The sequence below is a fragment of the Hippopotamus amphibius genome, chromosome 6 (genome assembly GCF_030028045.1).
Source record: "Hippopotamus amphibius kiboko isolate mHipAmp2 chromosome 6, mHipAmp2.hap2, whole genome shotgun sequence".
Lineage (NCBI taxonomy): Eukaryota > Metazoa > Chordata > Mammalia > Artiodactyla > Hippopotamidae > Hippopotamus > Hippopotamus amphibius.
Window position 1 is genome coordinate 121,646,213 of NC_080191.1, and position 25,294 is coordinate 121,671,506.

Consider the following 25,294-nt stretch of genomic DNA (forward strand, 5'->3'; position numbering starts at 1 on the left):
CTAAGAGAGAGACAGACAGACAGATAGATGCACAGATAGACAGATGTAGATAATATATTATCTGACAGTTCTGGAGGTCAGAAGTCCCACATGGGTGTCACTAAACTAAAAGCGAGGTGTAGGTAGGGCTGGGTTCCTTTGAGAGAATCCATTTCCACACCTTCTCCAGCCCCTAGAGGCTGCCCACATTCCTTGGCTCATGTCCCTTTCTGCCATCTTTAAAGCCAGCAATAGTCAGTTGAGTTCTTTTCATTGCATCTCTCTGACCTTTTTTTTCCATCACTCATCTCTCTCTGAGCTCAGTGTGGAAAGTTTCCCAACTTCATGTTTTCAGACTCAAGCTTAGATTGGCCCCACCCAGATAATCAAGAATAACAGCCCTATCTTAAGGTCTGTAACTTTAACCACATCTGCAAAGTCCCTTTTGCCTTGTAAAGTAACATAGTCACAGGTTCCCAGGATTGGGGCATGGATAGCTTTGGGGACCCCCAAATCGTTAATGTTACAAGCCCCAAAGCCACTGCCCACAGTAAGATTTTTTAAAATCCCTCTTCCTTCCCCATCCACATCCTCCCAAAGCTCCAACTGCTTTGCATCCCTCTCCTTCATATTCTAGGGAAACTCGCAGGATCCCCTGAACTGCCTCCTTTATCCTGGCGCCCCCTTTCCCCTGGGATTGGGGAGAAAAAAAAGCTGCAAAAGGAAACCTCTCTAGTGGGCAGGAGAGTCCCCTCACACTGGTTTCTGCTTATTGCTGTGGGCTGTAACCACCACTCATAATTCGGTTTCTTTCAAAAACCATGTTAGGGGCTCTGGTGCGGTCCACAGCTAACATCGCGCGGGCGGGTAACAGGCGGCGGCATCTATCCTTTGGAGAGCTCTGCTCCTCGCCCCTAATGCCCCACTGATGACAAAGGACACGGGTCCCCAGCTTCTGTCGCCTCCTAGACCTCGTCCCTCGCAGCGCCATTGGCTGCGAAGACCTTGACCCGCAGAGAAGGCACCTGGAGTTCTCCAGGTCCGGGGCTGAGCCCGGACGAACCCTGGAACTATATTTCCTGCTTCCACGCCCTCCTCCTCCAGCCTCCGACTCTTCTCTCCCTCCAGCTCCGGCCCCTCGCGGGTCACTGACCCCCTCCAGTCTCCGCCCCTCGCTGCGACCGCCCCTGGCTGCCGTCTCCATGGCGCACACCCGACGCCGGAAGCCACCCGGAGAGGGACGCAGGGACCGTGCACCCGAGTGAGTGCCGGGCGCAGGCCAGTAGCGGGGAGCGTGCGGGAAGAGGGAGGCGGTTGCTCTGGCACTCCGAACCGTGAGGCCCTTGGTTGGATGCTCCAGACCGGCTGGGACCTGGGCTCCGTGGAGGTTGTGCTTGCGCCTCCCCCGCGCCAACGACGCCGGCCCTCCCCACCAGGACATCCCCAGGGATTTCCAGCCTCGGTGGGTAGCGAGGATTCTTTCCAGAATCTGTTGAAATTGTTGCGTGCATCAGGGGTCTTGAAGAAGGCAGCGGCTGCTTGCCCGCCCTCTCCTTGTCGCTTGGGAACCAGCAGATGTTGGAGCTGGGCGGGCAGGGGATCAGAGCGCGGCTCTTCTCACCCTCCTCCTTGGGACAAAGGGCTGGGCCCTCGGCCCGTACTCTTACCCCGTCAGCCTCCATCCCCACCGTCGCACTTCCAGGAGAGTCACAGCTAGACAAGATGAGAAAACCTAGCATAGAGTGGGGTATCTACTCCTTAGGCCCCCAATAAATATTCATTAACTTATCAGCCAATCAGTGGTGGCCTTTAGCACCTAGGTAGTTGCTCACCTGGGCCACACATTTACACATTTACGGAAATGACAGAAAGAAACTCATGATAAAATATTATGTGAAAAGCTCAAGATGTAAGAGGGTTTTAATAGAATGTATGTGTGTATACTTTGTGCGTCTGTAAATACCCAGAAAAGGCTGATGAGAAATACTTGATATTGTGAACAGTAATATCTTATAGTACTTGTCTTAGTCGGCTTGGGTTGCCATAATAAAACACCAAAGGCAACAGAAATCTGTTTTTCACAGTTCTGGAGGCTGGGATATCCAAGATCAAGACACCAGTAAGGTGGGTTTCATTTTGAAGCCTTTTCTCTTGGTTTGTAGGTGATGGCAAATTCGACAGCTTAGGGGTGGGGGGGTTGGGGGTAAGGTCTCTGGTGTCTCTTCTTATAAGGGCACTAATCCTATCATTAGGACCCTACCCTCATGACTTCCTGTCACCCTAATTACCTCCCAAAGGCCCCATACCATCACACTGGAGATGAGGGCTTCAACATATGAATTTGGGGGGGGGGGGGCACAAATATTCAATCCAAAACAGGATCTAATAGGTGGTACTTCAGAGTGGTTACCAATTTGGGCTGTGGAGCCAGGCTGTCTGAATTTGAATCCCAACTGCACCACTTGCCGGTGTCTGCCCTTAGGCAAATCACTTGACCTCACTATGCCTCAGGCTCCCTCATGAGCATTTACTGTGTGCCAGGCTCTTTTCCTAGCATTTGTCGTGTACTAACTCATTATTCCTCATAACAACTGTTCCTCACCATCATTTCCATGTTACTGATGACAAAAACTTTACATTTGTTATCTCATTGAATCCTCACAAATGTCAAAGAGGTAATATTCCCACCATCTTTACAGATGAAGAAAACAAGGTTTGGGGAAGTAAAATGGATTACCCACAATCACCCCGCTAATAATTGACAGACACAGGATTCAAACCAGTTTCTCTTGACCCAAAGCCTGGGCCGCCCCCTTCCCACCCACCCAGTCTCCCATGATGCCATGCAGTGTTTGCCAATTGCCTGATGATACGCATCACCTGAGATGCTGTCCAAAAATGGTCTTGGGAGTCAGTAGGCTTGGTTCTATTTTTGACCAGAGCGAATCCCTTCTTTCCCTTCCTGGGCCTCATCTTTGTTCCATGTAAAACAAGGAGTTAGACCAGGCCCGAGATAGCAAATAGGTGTTGGGTAGCTGCCAAGTCTGGTTGCAGCAACTGCTGGAGCATAGCTGTGAGCAGAATTCTGGGGCTACAGCTGGGTGGCGGCCATGGGTAGGGGGAGTGGTAGGGTGGATAACCAGTTTGATCTGCCCAGCATTTTCCTGGCTTTAGCACTCAAAGTCCTGGGACAGTTGGTCATCCCAGTGATGGCTTAGATGGATTAGACAACCTATAAAGTCTCAACCAGAGCTATTAGTAATGTGATTTTCCCTTACCCCAGTACCCGGTCTCTATATTCTGCTGGGTTCACTCTCCTTTTCCAGAATGTTTTTCACTCCTGATGGGCTAATTTGTTATGCAGCAATAGGATACTAATGCAAGTGTGACCTAATTTGAAAATGTGAACTACCGCCAGTAGCTCATATGGCATCTAACAGATGTTGCTAGCTTTCTGTTAAAAATTAAAAATATGCCAAGTGCCCTGTAAGTTTGCAGTGCCTGCATGCACCTCAGTACACAGTTTGTGATCTGTGACTCTAAGACATGAAGCATTTCTAGGGACAAAAAGGGATACTAAATAATGTCAAAAGGGTATATCCCCTAGGAAATTTTATCAGTTCTAAATTTATAGGTACCTAGTAACATAGCTTCAAAATATATAAAACACAAATTTATGCTGCAAATAATAAATGCTGGAGAGGGTGTGGAGAAAAGGGAACACTTCTACACTGTTGGTGGGAATGTAAACTGGTGCAGTCACTATGGAGAACAGTATGGAGATTCCTTAAAAACTAAAAATAGGGTTACCATATGATCCAGCAATCCCACTGACAAAATCAGTACTGATTATTGTGGCCAGCAGAATAATAATAACATCAATAATAATAATAAAGTTTATTGAATGCTTCCACTTTGTGCCAGGCATTGTGCAGTGCTTTATAAACTTATCTCACTTAACCCTTATGACAACCATAACCCATTTTACAGATGGGGAAATGGAAGCTTGAAGGGTGTTTATAACTTATCTAAGGCCACCCAGTGAATCAAGTGGTGGAGATAAGATTAAATGCAGGTCTGCTCCTCTCCAAATCCCACATTTTTAACCACTATAATTACTGCCTGGTAAGAATTATGTCTAGAACGAGAATTATCACTTTAAATCAATATGTCCTTGGAAATATTTGATACCCACTATTAATGTTAATTGTGTTCCTTTATAATTGAGTTCCATGAGTACTGCCCCCATTTTAAACAATCTAAAAGAACCTGGTACCATGAGTACAGACTTTGCAAACTGAAATTTTATGCTCTATTCTGATTCCCCACTCCCATTTTAAGATTAGTGAAGCACCTTATAATTTTCAGAGAAGGGTGTGCAGCAATATTTGCTAATTTTTAGTGGGGAAAGTGATCTGCTCCTTAAAAAGACATCTATCTATGTGTTGGGTTTCAGGGCAAGTTACTGTTTTCAGAATCTAAGTGGAATCTAACACTATGAAACAATGCCTAGAGAAAAGGAAGGAAAAGGAAAAACTAAAGGAGCACTCCTACCCATTGTTCCAACTCTTCAAAAGTTCCTGAAAACATATGAGAAGCACTGTGCACAGACTCAGACGTCCATGTGTCCAGCCATCAAAAGGGACTTGAAAACCAGCATCAACCATGAGCGGATTCTCAGGAAAGTGAGTGTATCCTCTCCTTTCCTTAGTCTTCCCTGAAGTGAACTGACGAGGGTTTCCTCCCAAAGAACATGGATCCTTAATCCCCTCAAGCCCAGAACTGGTGGTGTCACCCCCTCTGCTTTCCTGCCTGTGTGCTGTCCAAAGCCTGACTCTGGCACCAAGGTCTGCTCAGCACTCCTCCTACCACCCTCCTCTTCTCTCCCAATATGCCCATCCCAGTCCTTCCAGCAGGTCTGCCTTTTCTCACACCACTTCACCTCTGGAATGGCCAACTCATCCCTCCTCCCACTCTACATTTGGAGAGCTCAGCTCAAAAGCACCACTTCTGTCATCATTGCAGGACCTCCCTCCCCAGCACTCCTGACCCCTCCAAAAGAATGTCTCCTTGCCTTGACAGCTGATGCGTCCATGCCATCAGGCCAGACCTGCACACGCTCACCCCTCCCATCTCACTTGCAGTAAGGTCAGCAAACACATCATTTGGATTTCAGAGAAAAATGTGATGTCTTATCTTTTCTGAGATTAAATCTAGGGATTGGGTGTGAGGGGGAAAGAAGAGAGGCCAGCAGTGAAACTAAATGGTCAGCTCTTGGGAAGGAGCACCTGATGGACCAGAAGGGGGAGCCTGGCACCCAAAGATGGACTGTCCAGCTTTACAACTTTTCTATCAACAGCCCAGAAAGACAGTATTTTAATAACCACATACCTACTGATTTCCTAAAATGCTGTGTTAAACAAGGCAACTAATTAAACAAAATGATTAGAGATGGGTGCTTTTAAAAATCATTACTTCAAGGTGACTTTGACACAAATCCATTCCACCCATATTTTTCCTGAATGTTTTTGGGGAACGGGAGGGTGATTACATTGCACCCCCCACAAAGAGACCCTCCTGGAGTTCCTCTCTAAGCATCTCTCTCTTCTGCCTGAACTCCTACTTCCCAGGGCAGCTGCCCTCCTCCCTCTCTTCTCTGGTCCCTTCAGCCTTTCCCCCTCCACCCCTTCTACTCTCCTCGCCCCACCTGCCCTCCTAGGTCTTTCTAATTCCTTCTTTTGCAGTTGCTTCTCTGGTCTCCCCGCCCCTGCCCCACATCTCCCGGCTCATCCCAATGGAGGAGCTTCCCAGAGTCATCCTTTTTGTGGTAAAATAATTACTAGTTCATTTTTTTCCTATCATAGTTTTTATAATTAGGCTTCACTTAATCCTAAGGGTTCATCATAAATCTTGCTCAGATTTATAACCTCATCAGCAATGTTTTCCAAATATTTTTAATTACAATCACCATCAGAAACATAATTAACATCATGACCCAATATATAAGTCCTGGAGTGAATCACTATGACCATAAGAGCTGTTTATGTTGGGTGGGTGGGTTGCCTTGATTGGGTCTCCATTTTTATTTTGAATATCACTAAAATACAAGTGTCATGAGACAATTATTCCTTATAGCATAGTATACACTCAGATAATTTCCCTTTTCTATTTCATTAAAGACAGAAAGAAGGAAAGAAAAAAAAGCTGGTTACAACCCACTAATTGATTTCTTGACCCAATAAAGGACAGTAACATGCTAGAAAAATCTCTGCCCAGTGAGACTTTTCATGGAGCTTTACATATAACAGAAACACCTTCAATTTGTGTTGAAGTATCACCCCAATGCACACTTGATCCAAAGTTAATAACTATTTTAAATGTTCTTCTGATGTTATCTAATGACAATATTCTTTCTCCATGTATTCAGATACATGGACCTCTCTTAATGGTGCCTACCTGTAGTTTTTTTCTTACATTTCAGTTTGTACTCATAAGACCTGATGACTCCCCACCAAGCATCCTACCAATTTCCTTGGAACCTTTGCTCATGACAGTTCGGGATGAGTGTTACGTGCTGGGGAAAGAGATCTGCATCTGGGGCTTTCAACTAAGCAATCCAGAGATCGCCAGACTCGTGAGTCATGCGTTTTAAAAATCTCTTCAGTTAACCTTAAAATTGGATATAAGCATATTACATCATGTGTTCCAGCTATAGTTCATTTGGTTGTTGACCGATATGCTGCAAGGGTTTCTTTTTTTGAAAAAAAAAAATATTTTTAATGAAATAGTTCAAACATACAAAAGTGCAAAAAATAACAGAACTGACATCTATGTACTCACTATCATGTAATATACTTTTGAGGGAATGAAAATTGCAGATATTTACAAATACAAAAGCTAAAGTGTCATCTTACTTCTTTTCCCTCATCTGCTTCCCAGAGGTACTACTAGCCTAGAGTTGATGTGTATCAACGCCATGCATGTTGTTTTTACTTATATACATGGAATTGTACTTCGTGTATGATTTTGTAACTTACTCTTGTACTTACATTATGTTGTCAAGATTTCTCCATGTCTATTAATTTTGACTGCTATCCTTTATTCTTGAATGATAGTTTTGCTGGATATACACTTATAGATTAAATATTATTATTTTTTAAATCGAACTTCCATTATTGTGAGTGAGAAGTCACGTACAGGGCTTTACCTCTGGAAAGGGCAAATCAGAAAATTCAGCTCAGGGACTTCCCTGGTGGCACAGTGGTTAAGAATCCGCCTGCCAATGCAGGGTACACGGGTTTGAGCCCTGGTTTGGGAAGATCCCACATACCTGGGAGCAACTAAGCCCGTGCCACAATTACTGAGCCTGTGCTCTAGAGCCTGTGAGCCACGACTACCGAAGCCCACGAGCCTAGAGCCCCGTGCTCCGCAACAAGAGAAGCCACCACAATGAGACCGCAAGGAAAAGTAGCTCCCACTAGCGGCAATTAGAGGAAGCCCGCGCACAGCAACAAAGACCCAATGCAGCCAAAAGTAAATAAATAAGTAAACAAACAAATAAATAAAATTATTTAAAAAAAGAAAATTCAGATCAATCCTTTCACTGAGGGCAACAAGATAAGCTAAAATACACGGTATGGGAGATAAAGAAGCTTGATTCCTACTTCACATCATACCCCAGAATCAATTCCAGATGGATTCTAAATTTAAGGAAAAACAATAAAGTTTCTAGAAGATAATATAGGCCAATACTATCATGACTGTGGGGAAGAGAAAAACTTCTCAAACAGGACAAAAAGAGCACTAATATTTCTAGTCTCTTGCTTGTTTGAAAATCCCTTATTTTATTTCTCTGAGTGTTTTCAATTTATTTTATAATCTGTGTCTAATAGTTTCAATAATCTGAATTACTTTGAAGTCTGATATTGCTTCTACTGGCTCTTACTTATGGTGACATTTCTTTGTATGTTTTTGTGATTTCTTTTTTACTGTAAATTCATATTTCATAAAAAGAAAAAAATTAGTGTGGCAATTCCCTGAGCTCTGATTTGCAGACAGCTTTCTCCAGAGAGGATTTGCAGTTGTTTCTGCCACATACTCAGAGCAACATGAAACTCAATTCTTGATCTGAGTGTTCTCTGAACCATCCAGGTGATGTTAATTCAGGGTGCAAACCTGTGCTAAGGTTAGTTTGTGAGTTCTCAGGGCACATATTTTTTTCCATACACTCACTATCAGTTTGAGATGGGCCATTTCCCCTGAGATCCTTTGGGGAAGGGAGAGTTGGGTTTATTCCTAGTTCATCCTTACTCTAAGGACATAACGCTACAATCCACTTTATGTTTTGTGCCACACTTCTATGCAGGATTTCCTGTTAGATTCCTCACCTTGGGCCTAATCTCCTATCCCCTAGACTGGATGAGCCATTAAAATCAAAGCTCAGATTTACTGCTTTAATGATGCTTTCAAAGGGAAAGGTAGCTTCAGTGCCCTGCATACCCCTCTGGGGTCCTACTTTCTCTCATTCATTGACCTTTGGGTATTCCTCACTAACTTGCCAATCAACACATTTTAAAAAGATATTTTAAAAGCTTTTAGAAGAATGCATAGAGGAAAATCTTCACAGTATTTGACTTGGCAATGATTTCTTGGATATGACACTAAAAGCATAGGCAACAAAAGGAAAACTACATGAATTGGACTACATCAAAATGAAAAACTTCTGTGCTTCACAATCAACCGAGTGAAAATGGAGAAAATAATTGCAAATTATATATCTGATAAGGGCTAATATCAAAACTATATAAAGAATCCTAGAACTTGACAACCAAAAAACAAGCAACCTGATTTTAAAATGGTCAAAGGACTTGAATAGACATTCTCCAAAGATATGCAAATGACCAATAAGTATAGGAAAAGATGTTCAACATCATTAATCATTAAAGAAATGTAAATCAAAACCACAATGAGATACCACCTCATGTCAACTAGGATGGTTACTGTCAAAAAAAGTAGAAAATAATGTGTTGATGAGAATGTAGAGAAACTGGAACCCTTGTGCACTGTTGGTGGGAATGTAAAATGGTGCGGCTACTATGGAAAACACTATGGTGCTTCCTCAAAAAACTTAAAAATAGAGCTACCATATCATCCAGCAATTCCACTTCTGGGTACAAACCCAAAAGAATTGAAAAAAGGATCTCAAAGAGATATTTGTACTTCATGTTCATAGCAGCATTATTCACAATAGCCAAAGATGGAAGCAACCTAAATATCTATTGACAGACCAATGGGTAAACAAAATATGGTATATACACACAATGGAATATTACTCAGCCTTAGACAGGAAGGAAATTCTGACACGTGATACAACATGGATGAACCTTAAAGAACTTATGCTAAGTGAAGTAAGTCAGACACCAAAGGACTAATACTATATCATTCAACTTATATGAGGTACCTAGAGTAGTCAGATTCACAGAGACAGAAAGTAGAATGGTGGTTGCTAGGGGTTTAGGGTAGGGTAGAATGGGAGCTTTTGTTTAATGGGTACAGAGTTTCAGTTCTGCAAGATGAAAAAAGTTCTGGAGATGGATGGTGGTGAGGCTTGCACAATAATGTGAATATACTTAATGCGACTGAATTTTATACTCAAAAATGATTAAGATGGTAAATTTTATATGTATTTGACAACAATTTTAAAACAAACTTTAAAAAAGATATTTTAAATATATAACCAGGAACCAGCAAGCATTTCGTGAAAGAAAATGAAGAGCCAGAGCTGAGATGAGAAGCAGCTGGACAAACAGACAGTGGCAAGACGGACAGGGTATACTGAACCAAAGAAAAGAGGCAAATAGCAGGAAACAGTAGCGTTAACACACTACAGATCTGAAAATAGACCACACCTCAGTCTGTCCCACCTTGAGGCTGCTATATTCAGAGAAACTATACTGTAGCAACAGGCGCAATAATAGTGTCTGTTTCAGGACATGGTATTTTCTTTATTCTTCATGCCACCAAAGCCAGATTCTAAAGACGGGAGCCTGTACTTTTTTGTAGCTTCTCCTATGTTGTTATTAAGTTGAAGTCCAACCTCCTTGGAGCCCTTGAGAACCTCAGAGAGATGACCCAGGCTGGGGGCTGCCCCTCCTGGAAGCGGAGGGAAAAGAGCTGGTGAGCTGAGCCCTGCAAAGTTCTAACAGCAGAAACACAAAAATATTTTATTTACCACCCCACAACACTTTTACACATTTTATAAAATCTGAAAAAGTCAATGAACTGTAATTGATGACTTCTTTTATTCTGTTTTATCTTGTTTTTATTTCAATGTCTTCAGGAAAATAAAGCAGTCCAGCTCACACTAGACTTTCCCCCAAGTTCCTCACTCCATCTTTTCTTCCTGTTCTGACACTTCACCACTACCCTCACTATGCAGACAGCTCTTAAATCTATCTTCTTTCCTGAGCTCAATCACCTCAGCTTCTACTTGCTTTCTGGACCTGTCCATCCAGATTCATTCATCACGTGAATATTTATGATCACTTCCCATTGAACAAAAGAAAATCTCAGCACATCGTCCATCACAGAGACCTCTTTATGGGGGAAGAGTGGGGGGGGCAGTTGGGGTGGGATGAATTGGGAGATTGGGATTGCCATATATACATTACTAATAAGAAAAAATATCAAATTATACACTTTAAACATACACAGTTTATTGTATGTCAATTATATCTCAATAAAAGTTCTTAAAAAAAAAGACAAAGGTGAAACAAACTATCAAAGAAAAACAAAACAAAAAAACAAAGGGCCCTTTATTATTTCTCTTTCCAGTTCCTGCCCTTTAGTGGGCTACCATGTTTTGGCATATTTATCCACCAAATAAAATGAATTCATTAAGTGAATATATATACGTATATAGCTTTGTTTTCATTGTTTTCACTCAGAGCCTCAGTCAGGGTACCCCGTCCATTCAAACTGGAAAGAGAATGCTGTCCACGCACGTTAACAGTGATGCTTCGCAGTTCTTTGAAACGCAGCCCTCTTGGTGATCTGGAGGCTGCTGAGGAATTCTGTCGGAGGTGGCCGTGGTCTTGCCCACAGCAGTGCTGGTGCCCCAGAGGGTGACACTGCCAACCACTGGTTGAGATGTTCAGGACCTGGTCCAGAGTCTGTTTTGCACAGACCAATGTTAACATCAGCAGTGATGTGCCACATGGCCTCCTCTGTCAGAAACACAGCTTGAGAAATCCAATCCAGCACTCAAACTAGACCTGCTCTCATTAAAGAGGACTCAGGCATCAGCTCTGTAGTTAAGGTTGCAAGGGCTTGTTTATTCTCAACCAAGGTATAATCTGGAATCCTATCTCTGACCAACATGTCATTACCTCACAAAACCCTGAATCCTCCACGCCCCACCAAAGTCACTTGCAGGCTTCAATTCTGAACTGAGAGAATCCTCAGGTTGTGGTGGTTATAATTGCTAAAAGGTGGCCTTCATGATTTGTAGCTTTAAATACTCTCTCCTATCAGTTAGGGATTTAACTGCCATTGGGATCTTTCGTTACCTTTACCGCAGGAAGTGACCTTGCCTTAGACTTGTGCTTATATTGTGCTACAGTCTCTCAGCATAAAGCTTGGTGTTTCCTATGAGTCTTCATTTTTTTAAATTTTAAATTTTTTATTATTAATTTATTTATTTATTGTCACACCCCACAGTTTGTGGGATCTTAGTTCCCCGACCAGGGATCGAACCCGGGCCCTTGGCAGTGAAAGCACGGAGCCCTAACCACTGGACAACCAGGGAATTCCCAATGAGTCTTTGTTTCAAAGGGAAATTATTTTGTTTTCATGCCACTTTCTTCTTGGGTAATTAGAAAGTTATCTTAGGGGACAAAATGTTGAGCTAATTAACATAAGTGACTTTGAAGGAACATAACACAGCACGTTTGTCTTCATTGTGTCAGCACTTTTTACCTTGCGTTCTCAGGCTTTGCTTCTGGAATCGAAGGGGTGCACCACCTGCCCGTTTACCACCCTCGAACTCATTGATTGCAAGATGGATCCATGGTCTCTGGGGAGACTTGGGAAGGCTCTGCAGTTCAGCAGTTTGCATTTTCTTGTCCTCGATTACTGCAAGTAAGGTGGAATGTGGAGGTCCCTCGAGGCCCTTCCTGCTGTCAGTGGGGGAGGCAAAGGCAAGGGAGGAAAATGTCCTGGTTCTTTGTGCCTCATCAAGTCATCGCTGAAATGGACCCTGTGAAAGCTCCTTAGAGTTCACGTTCCTGAGAAATGTTAGGGTTCTCAAAAAGAGTCTCTAGTCATTCATTTATTCTTTCAACAAATATTTGTTGAAGGCCAGTTTGTACAAGACACAGTGCTCATTGCTAAGGAAGATACAAGTATATTTAAGGCAATACCACTGTCCAAGGGAGTCCTCGGTACAGTAGAGGGAGGAGATGTGCTCTTGATTATGTATAATGCAAGGAAGGAAATCTGAATATCACAAAAGGTGTTGATATACATTTTAGTGGTAGTTTGGATAAGGGAAACCATAATTCCCTAGGGATTCACCAGCAGAGGAGGTGGGAGGAAAGGTGTGGTGCTAGAGAAGAGCCCTTCAGAGGGCTGGGCACCAAGCAGTCGGGGAGGTCAAGGGTAGTGATAATAGGAATAATAACAATACCGGCTAATGGTAACTGAGGGCTTTCTGTGTGCCAAGCACAGTGCATGGATTTTCTCATTTTTTTCTCCCAACAGTAAATAGATGTTTACCATTACATAGAGATGTATGATACATAATGATAGATATGTACCATTTCTATCGCTTTACTATAGGTGAGGAAAAACTCAGGGGGATTAATGGGCTTGTTCAAGGCCATTCACCTCTTAGGGATGGAGCCTAGATCTGAATCCAGTGTCTGATTCAGAACCTACCTCTGATCCATGATACTAGATTGCTGGGGTCTATAATTTACCATCCATAAACAATTTCAAACTGCTTGTGTGATCTGTGGGAGGTCACGCAACCTCTCTGATCTATAATGAGATGATCGCTTCCCCTTCCCAAGTCTATGATTTCGTGACTCTTCCCATGGAGTCAGGTGATGCCTTGTACTCAAAAGTCCAGTGGGCTATGAAATGAAAGAGATGAGTCATGCCTGAGAAGTGGTACCACAATGACACAAAGTCCGCATTAAAGGACTAGGATCTTATTAGGGCCCTGGTGGGGATGGTGGGTAAGCCCATCAGCAAGAGCTGGGGAGAGCCAGTATTCTGTGGAGGTTCTCTGGGGTTCTGAAATGCTGGGAGGAGACTTAGGGTCTCCTAACACAGGGCAGCAGAAGGCCAGGGTCCTCGGGACACCGTGCAGCGATGCAGGATCAGCCACAGAGTCTCCCCCGCTCCCCAGCTGATCCAAGCAGGACCAGACCCACTGCTAAAAGGCTCTCTAGACTCCAGTTCCTGTGCTGGACCCAGAGACCTACACTGGAGGGAAGAAAGAAAGAGGAAAGAAGGAATTCCCACCTTCAGGAAACAGCTGGTTTTAATTGTCAGTGGAAATCCTGCTGCTGCTAAGATGCCTAGAGTTGTCAGGGGTGGGTAGCTGGGAATCAGCACTGAGACCTCAACACTGGTCAGATTGCAGGTTATCGGCCTCTGGAGACTGGAGCTCCTTCCTCACTATCTTCCCTGATAGGCCGTGAAGTCCAGCGGGCAGGATGCCCTCTTTCTCACACACAGCTGCATCCCCACAGCCACCATGGTAGCTGGCCCTCAATAATTACTTGTTGAATGAATTAATAAATTTTAAAAGTTATTTCTGTTAATACTACTCACTTCATTTTAAAGTTCAAGCCTTGACATTCCAAATTCCCTGAAGTTGTCCCTTTATCTCACTGGTTCTTGGTTTCTTGACCTAACACCTACCTATCCCTAGAGGCTGCTGCCAGCGTGAATGAATTGACGGCTGTGATTTCACTTTGCAAACTCTAGTGACTGTGCCATTCAAGGCAAGGAGCACCTCAGGGCCAAGGAGGGCTGAGAGGTTGAAATTTCCTGAACCTGCCCTGGACGTGGCTTAAAAGGCTTCTCCTCACAGAGTCCTAGTACCACAGGGTCTTCCCAGACTTCTTGGTCCCTGCCAGCTGGGCCACCTCTCCTGTCAGGATTCACAACTTGCTCTCCTTCTGCTTCCTTGAATGGGTACTTCAAATGGTCCTCTGCTCCCTTTGCTGGGGAGGGGTCCCCCTTCCTCTACAAGCAGGCCACCGCCACCCCCCCCCCAACCCCACCCCCCCGCCAGTCATCCCAGCCCACCCCCACAGCCAGCCCCGGAAGCCCAAACTGAGGGCCAGCAAAAGTGCCTCTAACTGCCCTGGGGAGTGCCTTAAACTTAATAATCTAATGGGTGACGTCGTTTTAAAAGTTACTTATTCACTCTTATCATCTTTTTTAGATTTGGGAATGAAGAAATTGAGAGTATTTTCTCAGGCCTGGAGAACAACCAAAGGCTTCAAGGCCTTAGTCTGCGCTACTGTGGTCTGGGGCCACAGAGCGGGCCGAGGCTGGGCTCCGTCATACGCCAGAGCGCCATCTGGTGAGAGGGTCCCCTGCGCCCTCTCCCACAACTTGGCACTGTTCCGTCTTGACTTATATAACCAGTTACTTACAGAGCCTACTAGCCATGAGGTCCTTTGATTTTTTATTATGTTTTTAATCTTCTTCCCCGCTACTTATTTTGTTTTCCTTTTCTTAAATATAATAGAAAGATCCTTTAGTTACGTTTGAGAATCAAGGATGTCGTGCTAAATGCACGTTTTGGCCAGCTGATGTGGTTACTATGTCTACTTTTTATGCTGTGGTCTATCATTATTTATTATGATTATTTATTTATTATTTTGTAACTAGATCTATTATTTTATGAGGCAAAGACCTCAAATCCAAATTTGAGAAAGTGGAAAGAACATCAAATGAACAGTATATTTCGCCCCTTCCCCCAGTGAGCTGCACCTTGATGGCAATTACTTGCAATGTTTTGGAGCTCTGGGTCTCCTCAGACCCCTAGCAGAGTATGCAGAGATGCAGGGGAAAGACCAGCTGGCCACTTCCTCACCAGACCCCAGGAATCCCCTTCAGCTGCTCCAAGGTAAGCAGTGGGGAAGTTGGCCCTAAATTCTGTTGGGGCTATTTAAAAGAAGGAAACGTTGCTTTGTGATTAAAAGTGACCTCCCAGGGACTTCCCTGGTGGTGCAGTGGTTGAGAATCCACCTGCCAATGCAGGGGACACAGGTTCAAACCCTGGTCTGGAAAGATCCCATATGCTGCAGAGTGACTAAGCCCATGCGCCACAACTACTGAGCCCATGTGCCACAACTACTGAGCCTGTGTGCCACAACTACTGAGCCCATGTGCCACAACTACTGAGCCCATGTGCCACAACTACTGAGCCCGTGTGCCATAACTACTGAGCCCATGTGCCACAACTGCTGAAGCCCATGCACCTAGAGCCTGTGCTCCACAACAAGAGAAGCCACTGAAATGAGGAGCCTGCGCACTGCAACAAGGAGTAGCCGCCGCATGCCACAACTAGAGAAGCCCACGCACAGCAACGAAGACCCAACACAGCCAAAAAATAATAAATAAAATTCTCTTAAAAAAAAGTGACCTCCCAGTGATCCATGGAGATTCTACCTCCTGAGAATGTGTGGGTGCCAAATAACAGACCCCCAGAGATGTCTTTGTCCTAATCTTCAGAACCTGTGACTACGTCACCTCACATGGCAAAAGGATTGTTATACGAGGGAGGCAAGTGGGTCAGAGTTAGAGAGAAGGAGATGTGACAGTGGAAGGAGAGGTTGGAGTGAAGTGAGGAAGGGGCCGTGAGCCAAGGACTGTAGTCAGCCTCTAGGAGCTGGAAAGGACAAGGAAATGAATTCTTCCCCAGAGCCTGCAAAAGGAATGCACGTCCACTGATGCCTTCACTTTTGCCTATAAGACCCATTTCAGACTCTGACCCCCAGAACTATAAGATAATACACCTGTATTGTTTTAAGCCACTAAGTCTGTGGTCTTTGTTACTAGAGCAATAGGAAACTAGTACAGCAGGTTAATCAGCACTCTTTCAGTTAAAAGTGAAAGCAAGGCAAACAGAACTAAAGATAAATAGAGGTTTATAGACTCACATAACTGGGATGTCCACAGGCAGAGCTGTCTTCAGAGATGGCTGAATTCAGCTAAAACCATGTCATAAGGAGACCCTGAGCCTGCTGCTCAAGACACTACTTCCCTTCCCAGGGTTGGCCTTCTCTCCCAGGACAGACACGTCCACCAGCAGTCCCAGGGCTATATATCATCATTGCTTGTAATCACCCAGAAAGTGTGAGCCTCTTTCTTCCAGTGACTGTGGGTCAAATCCCATAGGAAGGCTCTAACTGACTCTCCTTGGGTCACATACCTCCCTCTTGGATCAATCCCTATGGTCCAGGTCATGGAAAACCATGATTGGCCAGGACTGATCACAACCCCGTGAGGGCGGGGTAAACCCCTGTGATGGGCAGACCTATCAGAATGGCACGATTTGCAGCAGGAAGTGGTAGTCCCCCTTCAAAGAAGTAGACAGATGAGGACAGATGCAGGACAGATGAGAACAGCAGCTGCTTACTTCCCTATAAAAGGCTTATCGTTCGCTTTAATAGATCCCAGGTACATATATTCATGATACATTTTAAAGGTACTTTTAATCATTGGTAATAGTAAACTATAGCAAGTGGTTAATAGGACAGATTTAAAGTCAGACCAGGGTTCACATCCTACTCCAGCTGTGCATGATTTTGGGCAAATTATCAAATTGATCTAACTTCAACTTCTTCAGCTACAAAATTAACAAAACGATAACTACCCCCTGGTGCTTAGTGCGGATTAAATGATGTGATGTAAAGCAGTTAGCACATGCCTTACAGTGGGTCCTTGAGGGGGGTTAATCATCGTTATCATAACAGCAGCAACAGCCTTCTCCTAGGAGAGTAAGATCTTGAAGCATATTAGTGAACACAGTCACTCTACTTGCTGGAAAAAGTGGAGATGAGCTGAAGTCTAGTGAACAGCACGGTGGCTACAGTTAACAACACTGTGTTGGGTATTTGAAAGTTGCTGAGAGTAGATCTTAAAAGTTCTCATCACAGGAAACTATGTATGGTGATGGATGTTAACTAGACTTACTGTAGTAATTGTTTCACAATATATACAAATATCGAATCATTATGTTGTGCGCCTGAAATGTTAAATGTAAAATGTTACATGTCAGTTATATCTCAGTGAAAATTATTGACATACAATTATTCTCTGACTTGCCTTATTTGAAAAAAAAAGCAGTCAAGGCTACTTTGTGGAAACGAGTGCAAAGAACTTGTAACTAACAGACATTCATAAATAAATGGTCCCTCATTTAGGAACTTTCATGGTATCGGAATTATATAGGTTATTTGTTGAATTTCATAATTCAAGTCAACCCAATAAATATACAAAACAAGCTGGGAATAGATGTTTGCCATCAAATATTACTTTCCCTCTGCTGAGGGCAGTGAAAGCACAGAGTCCTAACTACTGGACCATCAGGGAATTTCCCCTTTGCTATTTTTACCAATATTCCTATAAAAAGCCACAGTTCTATTTATGAAGTCCTGTACTCTAACTTTAGGATTTAAGAAGTGAATCTGTGGTTTAAAATAAAAAAATAATTGGAAACATAAAAGTACAGTCTCAAAGGATAGGAGTGTGGCAGGCAGGGACAGGTATGAGAGGTATGGGATTGGAAAGATAAAAGAAGTGCCAAGGGTGTAAGAAGAAATGTGGAGGTCTCTGATTCTGGTTGTTCCAAGTGGTTTCAGCTGAGAGGGGCATTAAGGCTTAATCGTAAGGGTTCTGAATTTGTTTTCCCAATGTGCCAAAAAAGCCAGGGTCAGAGCTGACTGGAGAGAGTGCCTGCCCGGTCATCTTTCACAGCAGTCCCGGACAGGGTGGAAACTATTCCAGCTGGGCCAGGCCCTCTGTCAGTGGTCAGCACACAGAACCTCTTTTAAGTTCCTCATTACTCAGGATCTTGAAGTCCGTGAGATCCGTCTAGGGGAACGGATTCGTGATCTCCGAAAGAAAAGAATCTCTCCTCAGGATCAATAACAAGTCGTTGCTCAGGTTTAAATCCCATCAACAAATGAATGGATAAAGAAGATGTGGCATATATATACAATGGAATATTACTCAGCTATAAAAAGGAATGAGATGGAGCTATATGTAAATGAGGTGGATAGACCTAGAGTCTGTCATACAGAATGAAGTAAGCCAGAAAGAGAAAAAAAAATATTGTATGCTAACTCATATATACAGAATCTAAAAAAAAAAAAAATGGTACTGATGAACCCAGTGACAAGACAAGAATAAGGATGCAGATGCAGAGAATGGACTGGAGGACACGAGGTTGTGGGGGCGGGGGGTGAAGGGGAAGCTGGGACAAAGTGAGAGAGTAGCACAGACATATAGATACTACCAAGTGTAAAATAGATAGCCAGTGGGAAGTTGCTGTATAACAAAGGGAGATCAACTCGATGATGGGTGATGTTTTAGAGGGTCAGGATGGGGAGGGTGGGGGGGAGTCGCGGGAGGGAGGGAATATGGGGATATGTGTATAAATGCAGCTGATTGACTTTGGTGTACCTCAAAAACTGGTACAAGAGTGTAAAGCAATTATATTCCAATAAAGAGCTTAAAAAAAATTAACTTCACCTTTAAATAAACACATGAAAATTTCAAACAAACAAAACAAACAAACAAAAAACCACAACAGTTTATTAGAGAGCAGTTAGAGTACAGTAGCTTCTGGCACAGACACCAGAAGGGAGTGGAGAGACCCCTGAGGGGGTATACATGTGTGTCTTATATACCCTAAAAAGAAGTGTCAATTAGCTTATAAGATTTAGAATGTTTCCTTGTAAGTTTCGCCAGACTTCTAGTTAATTAGCTCACAATGTCTCCTTGCAAGTTTCACAAACTTTTAGATAAACATCAAAGAGATTTAAAGTAAAAGTTTTAAAATTTAGTGAATGCCTCCCTGCACCTGTTGACCATCACTCCCCTTCAGTTTGTGTGCTTAGGTGATTAAGAGGAAGGGTTTGTAAATTGGGTGATTAGGAGAAAGGGTCATAAATTTCAAGATACATGAGATGTATACAACAGGGCCCATAAATTCTTCTAATTGGGTGTCTCTTCTTGCTTAAGCTTATCTTATTGCCCTCATATTCCTCTCAATCTCACCAATACAACAAAATCCATGTAACAAGTACATTTCTAGATTCTTCCCTCCCCCTAAGGCTAGTTATGACAGTCTCTGACAGTCTATGACAGTCACAGTCACATCAACCTTGATCTCTATCCAGTTCAACTGGTGCATTTTAGCTACTCTGCATTCTTTTGGGTAACTTTATTAGTCTGCTCAGGCTGCCAAAACAAAATCCCATAGGCTTGGGGGCTTAAATAACAGATTTACTTTCTGGTAAGAGCTCTCTTCCTGGCTAGCTGTTGGCCACCCTCCTGCTGTGTGCTCACGTGGCCTTTCCTAGGTGTGTGCATGAGATAGAGTGAGCTCTCTGGTATCTAATAAGAACACTCATCCTATCTGACCAGGGCCCCACCCTTATGATCTTATTTAACCTTAATTACCTCCAGAGAGAACCCATCTCCAAATATAGCCATACTGGGGGTTCAACCCAGTTTGTTTCAAAACAAGGTTGTAAAGGTCAGAGACCAGGGAGCTCCAGGGGTCTGGAAGGATGAGCTAAAGCACAAGTTGCTGGGGGTGGGTGCCAGATTCCTTGGCTCAAGAAGGTGGCAAAGTCCAGCTGGCAGGGCTTGGGTCCCACACCCCCAGGGGCCAGGTGAGGGCTGGTAGGATACCATAATCATTTTTGTTGCCTCATATGCCTCTTCTTTTTATTTATGGCTAATCCTGTTGGCAAAGAAATGAAATCAAGACAGGAAAGCTAATTTGCCTGAGCAGAGGTCTGTTAATCCAGTTCTGAAATAGAAGGCACTTTTATTCTCTGCTGGTGTGCATGTTACTGTTATGGACAGAATGTTTGTGTCCCCCCAGATTCATAGGTTGAAGTCTTTACCCCCAAAGTGATGATATTAGGAGGTGGAGGCCTTTGGAAGGTGATTAGATCATGAAGGTGGAGCCCTCATGAGTGGGATTAGTGCCCTTACAAAAGAGAGCCCAGAGAGTTCCCTTGCCCCTTTAACCTTGTGGGGTTATAGCAAGAAGACAGCTGTCTGTTAACCAAGAGGCAGGCTCCCACCAGACACTGAATCTTCTGGTACCTGGATCTTGGACTTTCCAGCCTCCAGAACTGTGAGGAATAAATGTTTGCTGTGTATAAGCCACCCAGTCTATGGTGTTTTGTTTTAGCAATCCAAACACACTAAGACAAAGATTGCACACAAACTTCCCAATGGCTATGTTTTTGCGGGGGGGGGGGGGGGGGGGGATGGTTTTTTAAAATGTCCAGATTCTCACTTCTATAATGACCCAGTACCTGTGGTTAATATCATTGGTAAGAATCATCATTCTACTTTGCAAAAGAAAGACACGCTTGTCTCCCATCCAGTATCTGAGTAGAATATCTCCCCTAGGCTGCAAAAACAAAGAAACAATTCAAAATATGAATGTGTTAAGGAAATGAATGGCTCTAATAACTCAGTGATAAATCATTTTTTACACATCATGTAGCTTCCAGTTTTTGCTTTTAACAAAATTGAAGGACTTAAGTTATCAACAGACAGATCATTAAAAAAGATTTTTCTGATCAACCACTATGTAATTTTTAGCCTATAACTCAGGAGTTCAAAAAAATTGAAAAATACTATTGTGATAAAACTTCTCCTAGGATTTATTTGAATTTTAGATGAAAGACAAATAATTTATTATAAGTATGTTCCATGCAATGTTTGGGATACACTTAAAATAATTATCCTTTGTTTATCTGACATTTAAATTGAATTGGGTGTCCTGTATTTGGGGGACAAGGAAGGCTAAATCTGGCAATCCTATTATTTTATTCCCATCTGTATGAATAAGATTTCTCAGCAATGAAAAACAGAAAAAACATTGATGCTGAATCCTGCCTAATTTTAGCAGTAATATTCTTTAATGAATACATGAGTTAATTATAAAAGCAAAACAGCACCATTTATCTCTTTGGGTAAGGCAGTCAATAAAATTTTATTTTTGTATTTAATTAGGATTTATGAACATATATAAAATACATATGTTGTATTAATCAACTGCATACTTCTGAAGATTGAGTAATAATTGCAGAAGAATTTTTAATACTTTAGAGGTTTATGATCCCAATAAATTTTTGAAATTTAAATACTTGTAAATGAAGCATTTTTATTACAGTGAAGTATTACAGGATGACCTATAAATGACTTTCAAATATAAAATTCTACAGAGTTACTAAAATGGAAATAGCAAAAACACAGGAAAAAAGGGAATCGTAAAATTTTCAACCACTCAAGAAGAACTGCTCATGTTTTGGGCTGTTTGGGATTTTTTAATGCATGATGGTGGGTATTAAAGTGTTTGGAATTTAGATTCCATTTGATACACTTAAGAGAATGGTATAACAGGCTTTATTTTTTCAATTTATTTATTTTATTGAAGTATAGTTAATTTACAATGTTGTGTTAGTTTCAGGTGTACAGTAGAGTGATTCAGTTATATATACATAATATATCTATTTCTTCCAGATTCTTTTCCATTATAGGTTATTACAAAATATTGAGTAGAGTTCCCTGTGTTATACAGTAGGTCCTTGTTGGTTATCTATTTTATATATAGTAGTGTGTATATGTTCATCCCAAACTCCTATTTATCCCTCCCCCTTCCCAGATTTTATTTTTAAGTGTCAACATTTTCTATATGCTAGAAATTTTATCCTTTGCAATTTTAAAACTTACAATGAACAAGTTTAGATACTAGACTAAAAATGTACAAGGTTGTATATAGCTTTTGCATATTTCTCTAGAATGTTATGAGGGCAAAAATGTTTTAAGGCCAATGCTTTGTAAGGCCCAAATGTTTGGTTTTCTCTCCTGTTCTGTGAGCTTCTCCCAGACCTCCTAATAACCTTTTGCCAGAGGTAGGCACAGAAGCTTTCTGTTGCCAACAATCAAAGAGGCACAAATGCCTCACTATTCAATGACAAGTTTGTTTGCTTAATTACTTGTTATAATGTGTAAAATGCAATCTTAGTAGTAATGCTCCTTCCTTCATGTGTGTGTGTGTGCGCGCGCGCGTGCGTGTGCACCTGTGTATTTCCTTACACACATTAGCACATAAAACAGAGACTCCCTGCCCCTGAGGAGGGAGCTGGGGATGCAGTGTGCTTATGTATGTGTGTGTCTGGGTGTGTGTGAGGGGTAGGCGGAGTCAGACAATTTCTAAAAGCCATAATAAATATACAGCCACTATAGTTTATTAGAAGATGATAAGTGGTATGGAAAAAGGAAAAAATCAAGCAAGATAAGTTTGGGAATCTGGGGAAGGAAAAGATGGTGGGGTGTGATTTTATTTTATTTATTTTTCCCCCAAATCCAAATAGCTTTATTGTTTGCTAACTTTAGTATTCTCACACACACACACACACACAGATGCACGCTTTCATGTGCAAATGTACCAATACTGAAAATTCTTAGAAGTGAAATTACAGGGCCAAAGGCATGTAAATTTAGAGTAACTTTAAATACACAGTTGAGTGTAGGCCTCCTTGAAGAGATGGCATTTGTGAACAGAAACAGGAGGTGAGGGAGTGAGCCTGCAGATAAATGGGGAACATTCCACGCAGAGACCATGCCCAAGACCTGTGCACAAGGAGTGGCAGGTGCCTGGGCAATACCAGGGGCCAGGGGCTCAAGGGCCTTGTTAGCTAGGAAGGGGCAGAGGAATCAGGACTTAGTTGGGAACTTAGGTTTGAGAAGTACCCCTCAATCTATATGGCAAACAGACTGAGTGTGGGTGGAGGGCACAGAGACCTTTTGGGAGGCTGTTGTCATCCAGATGAGAGGTGGTGGTGAGAGGTGCCCACCCAGTGAGACTAGAGTAGCAGCAGAAGAGGTTCTACATCTACACTGTCTCCTAATGAATGGGATGTGGGGTGCAAGAGAAAGGAAAATAAGGGTCCAGAATGACTCCAGTGTGATAATATACCAATATGTATTTTTAAATATGCCAAAAATTTGATCCTCTCTACTACATTCTTACTAGTTCCTCAGATTGAAGCCAATTTTATAGAGGGAAGCTGTAGGACAGAAAGAAGAATTTATACAAGGCCCTGCAGGATGATTCTTGGAGCTCTGCTTGGTTGCATGTTCTCCTCAAGCCTTTGAGCAGAGAAACATGAAAAAGACAGGATTGAAGTGAAGTCAGTGGGTCAGATAATTCTCTTTTATGACAAATACCTCTGCCCAAAATGTACATAAAATGAAGGCAATAACTAATATTAAAGTGTGTCAAAAATCCATTCATGCGGGGACTTGCCTGGTGGCGCAGTGATTGGGAATCTGCCTGCCAATGAAGGGGACACGAGTTCGATCCTGGGGCTGGGAAGATCCCACATGCTGAGGAATAACTGAGCCTGTGCACCACAACTACTGAGCCTGTGTTCTGGAGCCCGCAAGTCACAACTGCTAAGCCCATGTGCCTAGAGCCAGTGCTCTGCAACAAGAGAAGCCACACAATGAGAAGCCTGCACACCGCAACGAAGAGTAGCCCCTACTTGCCACAAATAGAGAAAGCCTGTAGGCAGCAACGCAGCCAAAAATAAATAAATTAATAATAATAATTTTTTTAAAAAAACAAAAAAAATCCATTCATGCAAGTTTGAATTAGCCTTTTTAAATCTTTTTTTCTTTCCATACAGCCAGACAGAGAGAAAGTTCAACTTTGAACGAGATTGCAAAGTCATCTGGAGCTGTAACAGTGAAAACTACTTCAGGGAAGAAGAAAAGAAAAGGTATTTTTGTGGTTGTTTCAACTATTCCTCCCACTTCCTTCATCTTGTAAATCACTTCCTCCTTTCATAGGCTGTGTGTTCCCCTTACTAAAGTAATTACCCCAAACAGAGAGAAAAACTCAAGTGGAGAAAAAGAAGACTCAGTGTCTGATGGCTTCATATAAACCAAATACAGAACAGCTTAGCTATATCCACCAGAGGATTGTCTTTGGCACATTCAACAAGGCCAAAAAACAACTATGAGAATATCTCTGCAACAAACAACCAACATGACCTGATAAATTCAACTTGGATACTATTCTCCTATGCTCATTCCATAGAAGCAGAAATGGAATCATTTAGAGGGATTTTTAAGAAGTCACCAGTTCCATAACCTCTGAACAGGATTAAACTAAGTGAGAAGCTGTCCAAGTGTTAAAGGTTTGCAGCTAAATGGTAGGGAACCAGGATTCTGTTCCCAGCACTTGCCCTGATGCCTAGGTCTCAGCATCCTGTTCAGCAAGTTTGAGGGCTTGTGCTCACAGTGCCCTAAATTCCACTCCAGCTTTAACATTTTGGAGTTACGAAGAGACAGCACAAGGTGATCAATCACTGAGTGTGTCAGGGGCACAGTCTTTGGGAAGCTCCTAGTGGAGGCTACCCTAAATTTCTGTTATTCTGTTTCAGTCCACTTGGGGGTTTTTGTTTGTTTTTATAGTTTGTAGAAGGCAATAAGCCCTTATAATGAAGCTCTTCACCCTTTGGCTTTCCCTTCCTCAATTTTAATCTGTTCTTGTGTGGTCTTTTTCTATCCTTCAATTATCCTTGTATCTTTTCTGTGAAATCTCACTGAATTCAAAAAATACAATTTTATGATCTAAAAAGCCAAATGAAAAGGTAAAGTGAGAACATTTATCAGACCCTGGTGCTGTTGTCTGATGTAAACCTAGTCTTTCTGCTGGATAGTGCTAGCAGATTTTGGAAACTCTACTAAAGGCGGAAAGAGGAAGGAGGAGAAGGAGGAAGAAGACAAAGAGGGGGAGGAGGAGGAGGAGCACCATGCTAGGTTATGATTTGTTTTAGATAGTTACCATGTAGGAATATTTTCAACCAAGAATGCTCTCAGAGGAGTTGGTTGGTGTTCCTTTGGGGATGAGGATGATCAGTGTCTCCGAGACAGGCAGCCATACAGAGGACAGTCCTTACCCTGGGCCAGGTGACATCTGAGGGGAGAGGACGGCTGGGCCACTCATTCTAACTCCGCATCTAGA

General features: G+C 42.6%; 1 protein-coding gene across 1 annotated transcript in view; it reads left to right on the plus strand.

Annotated features, from left to right (window-relative positions):
* The first annotated feature begins 1,210 nt into the window (after positions 1 to 1,210).
* LOC130854956 (uncharacterized) overlaps positions 1,211 to 25,294 on the plus strand; it is a 40,433-nt gene continuing 16,349 nt past the window's right edge. Inside the window, exons 1-7 of the mRNA XM_057737789.1 lie at positions 1,211 to 1,240; positions 4,436 to 4,664; positions 6,461 to 6,613; positions 11,969 to 12,117; positions 14,438 to 14,578; positions 14,982 to 15,127; positions 23,952 to 24,044. Of these exons, the coding sequence (XP_057593772.1) occupies positions 4,485 to 4,664; positions 6,461 to 6,613; positions 11,969 to 12,117; positions 14,438 to 14,578; positions 14,982 to 15,127; positions 23,952 to 24,044 (862 nt within the window). The 5' untranslated portion in view covers positions 1,211 to 1,240; positions 4,436 to 4,484. The remainder of the gene's footprint in view (positions 1,241 to 4,435; positions 4,665 to 6,460; positions 6,614 to 11,968; positions 12,118 to 14,437; positions 14,579 to 14,981; positions 15,128 to 23,951; positions 24,045 to 25,294) is intronic.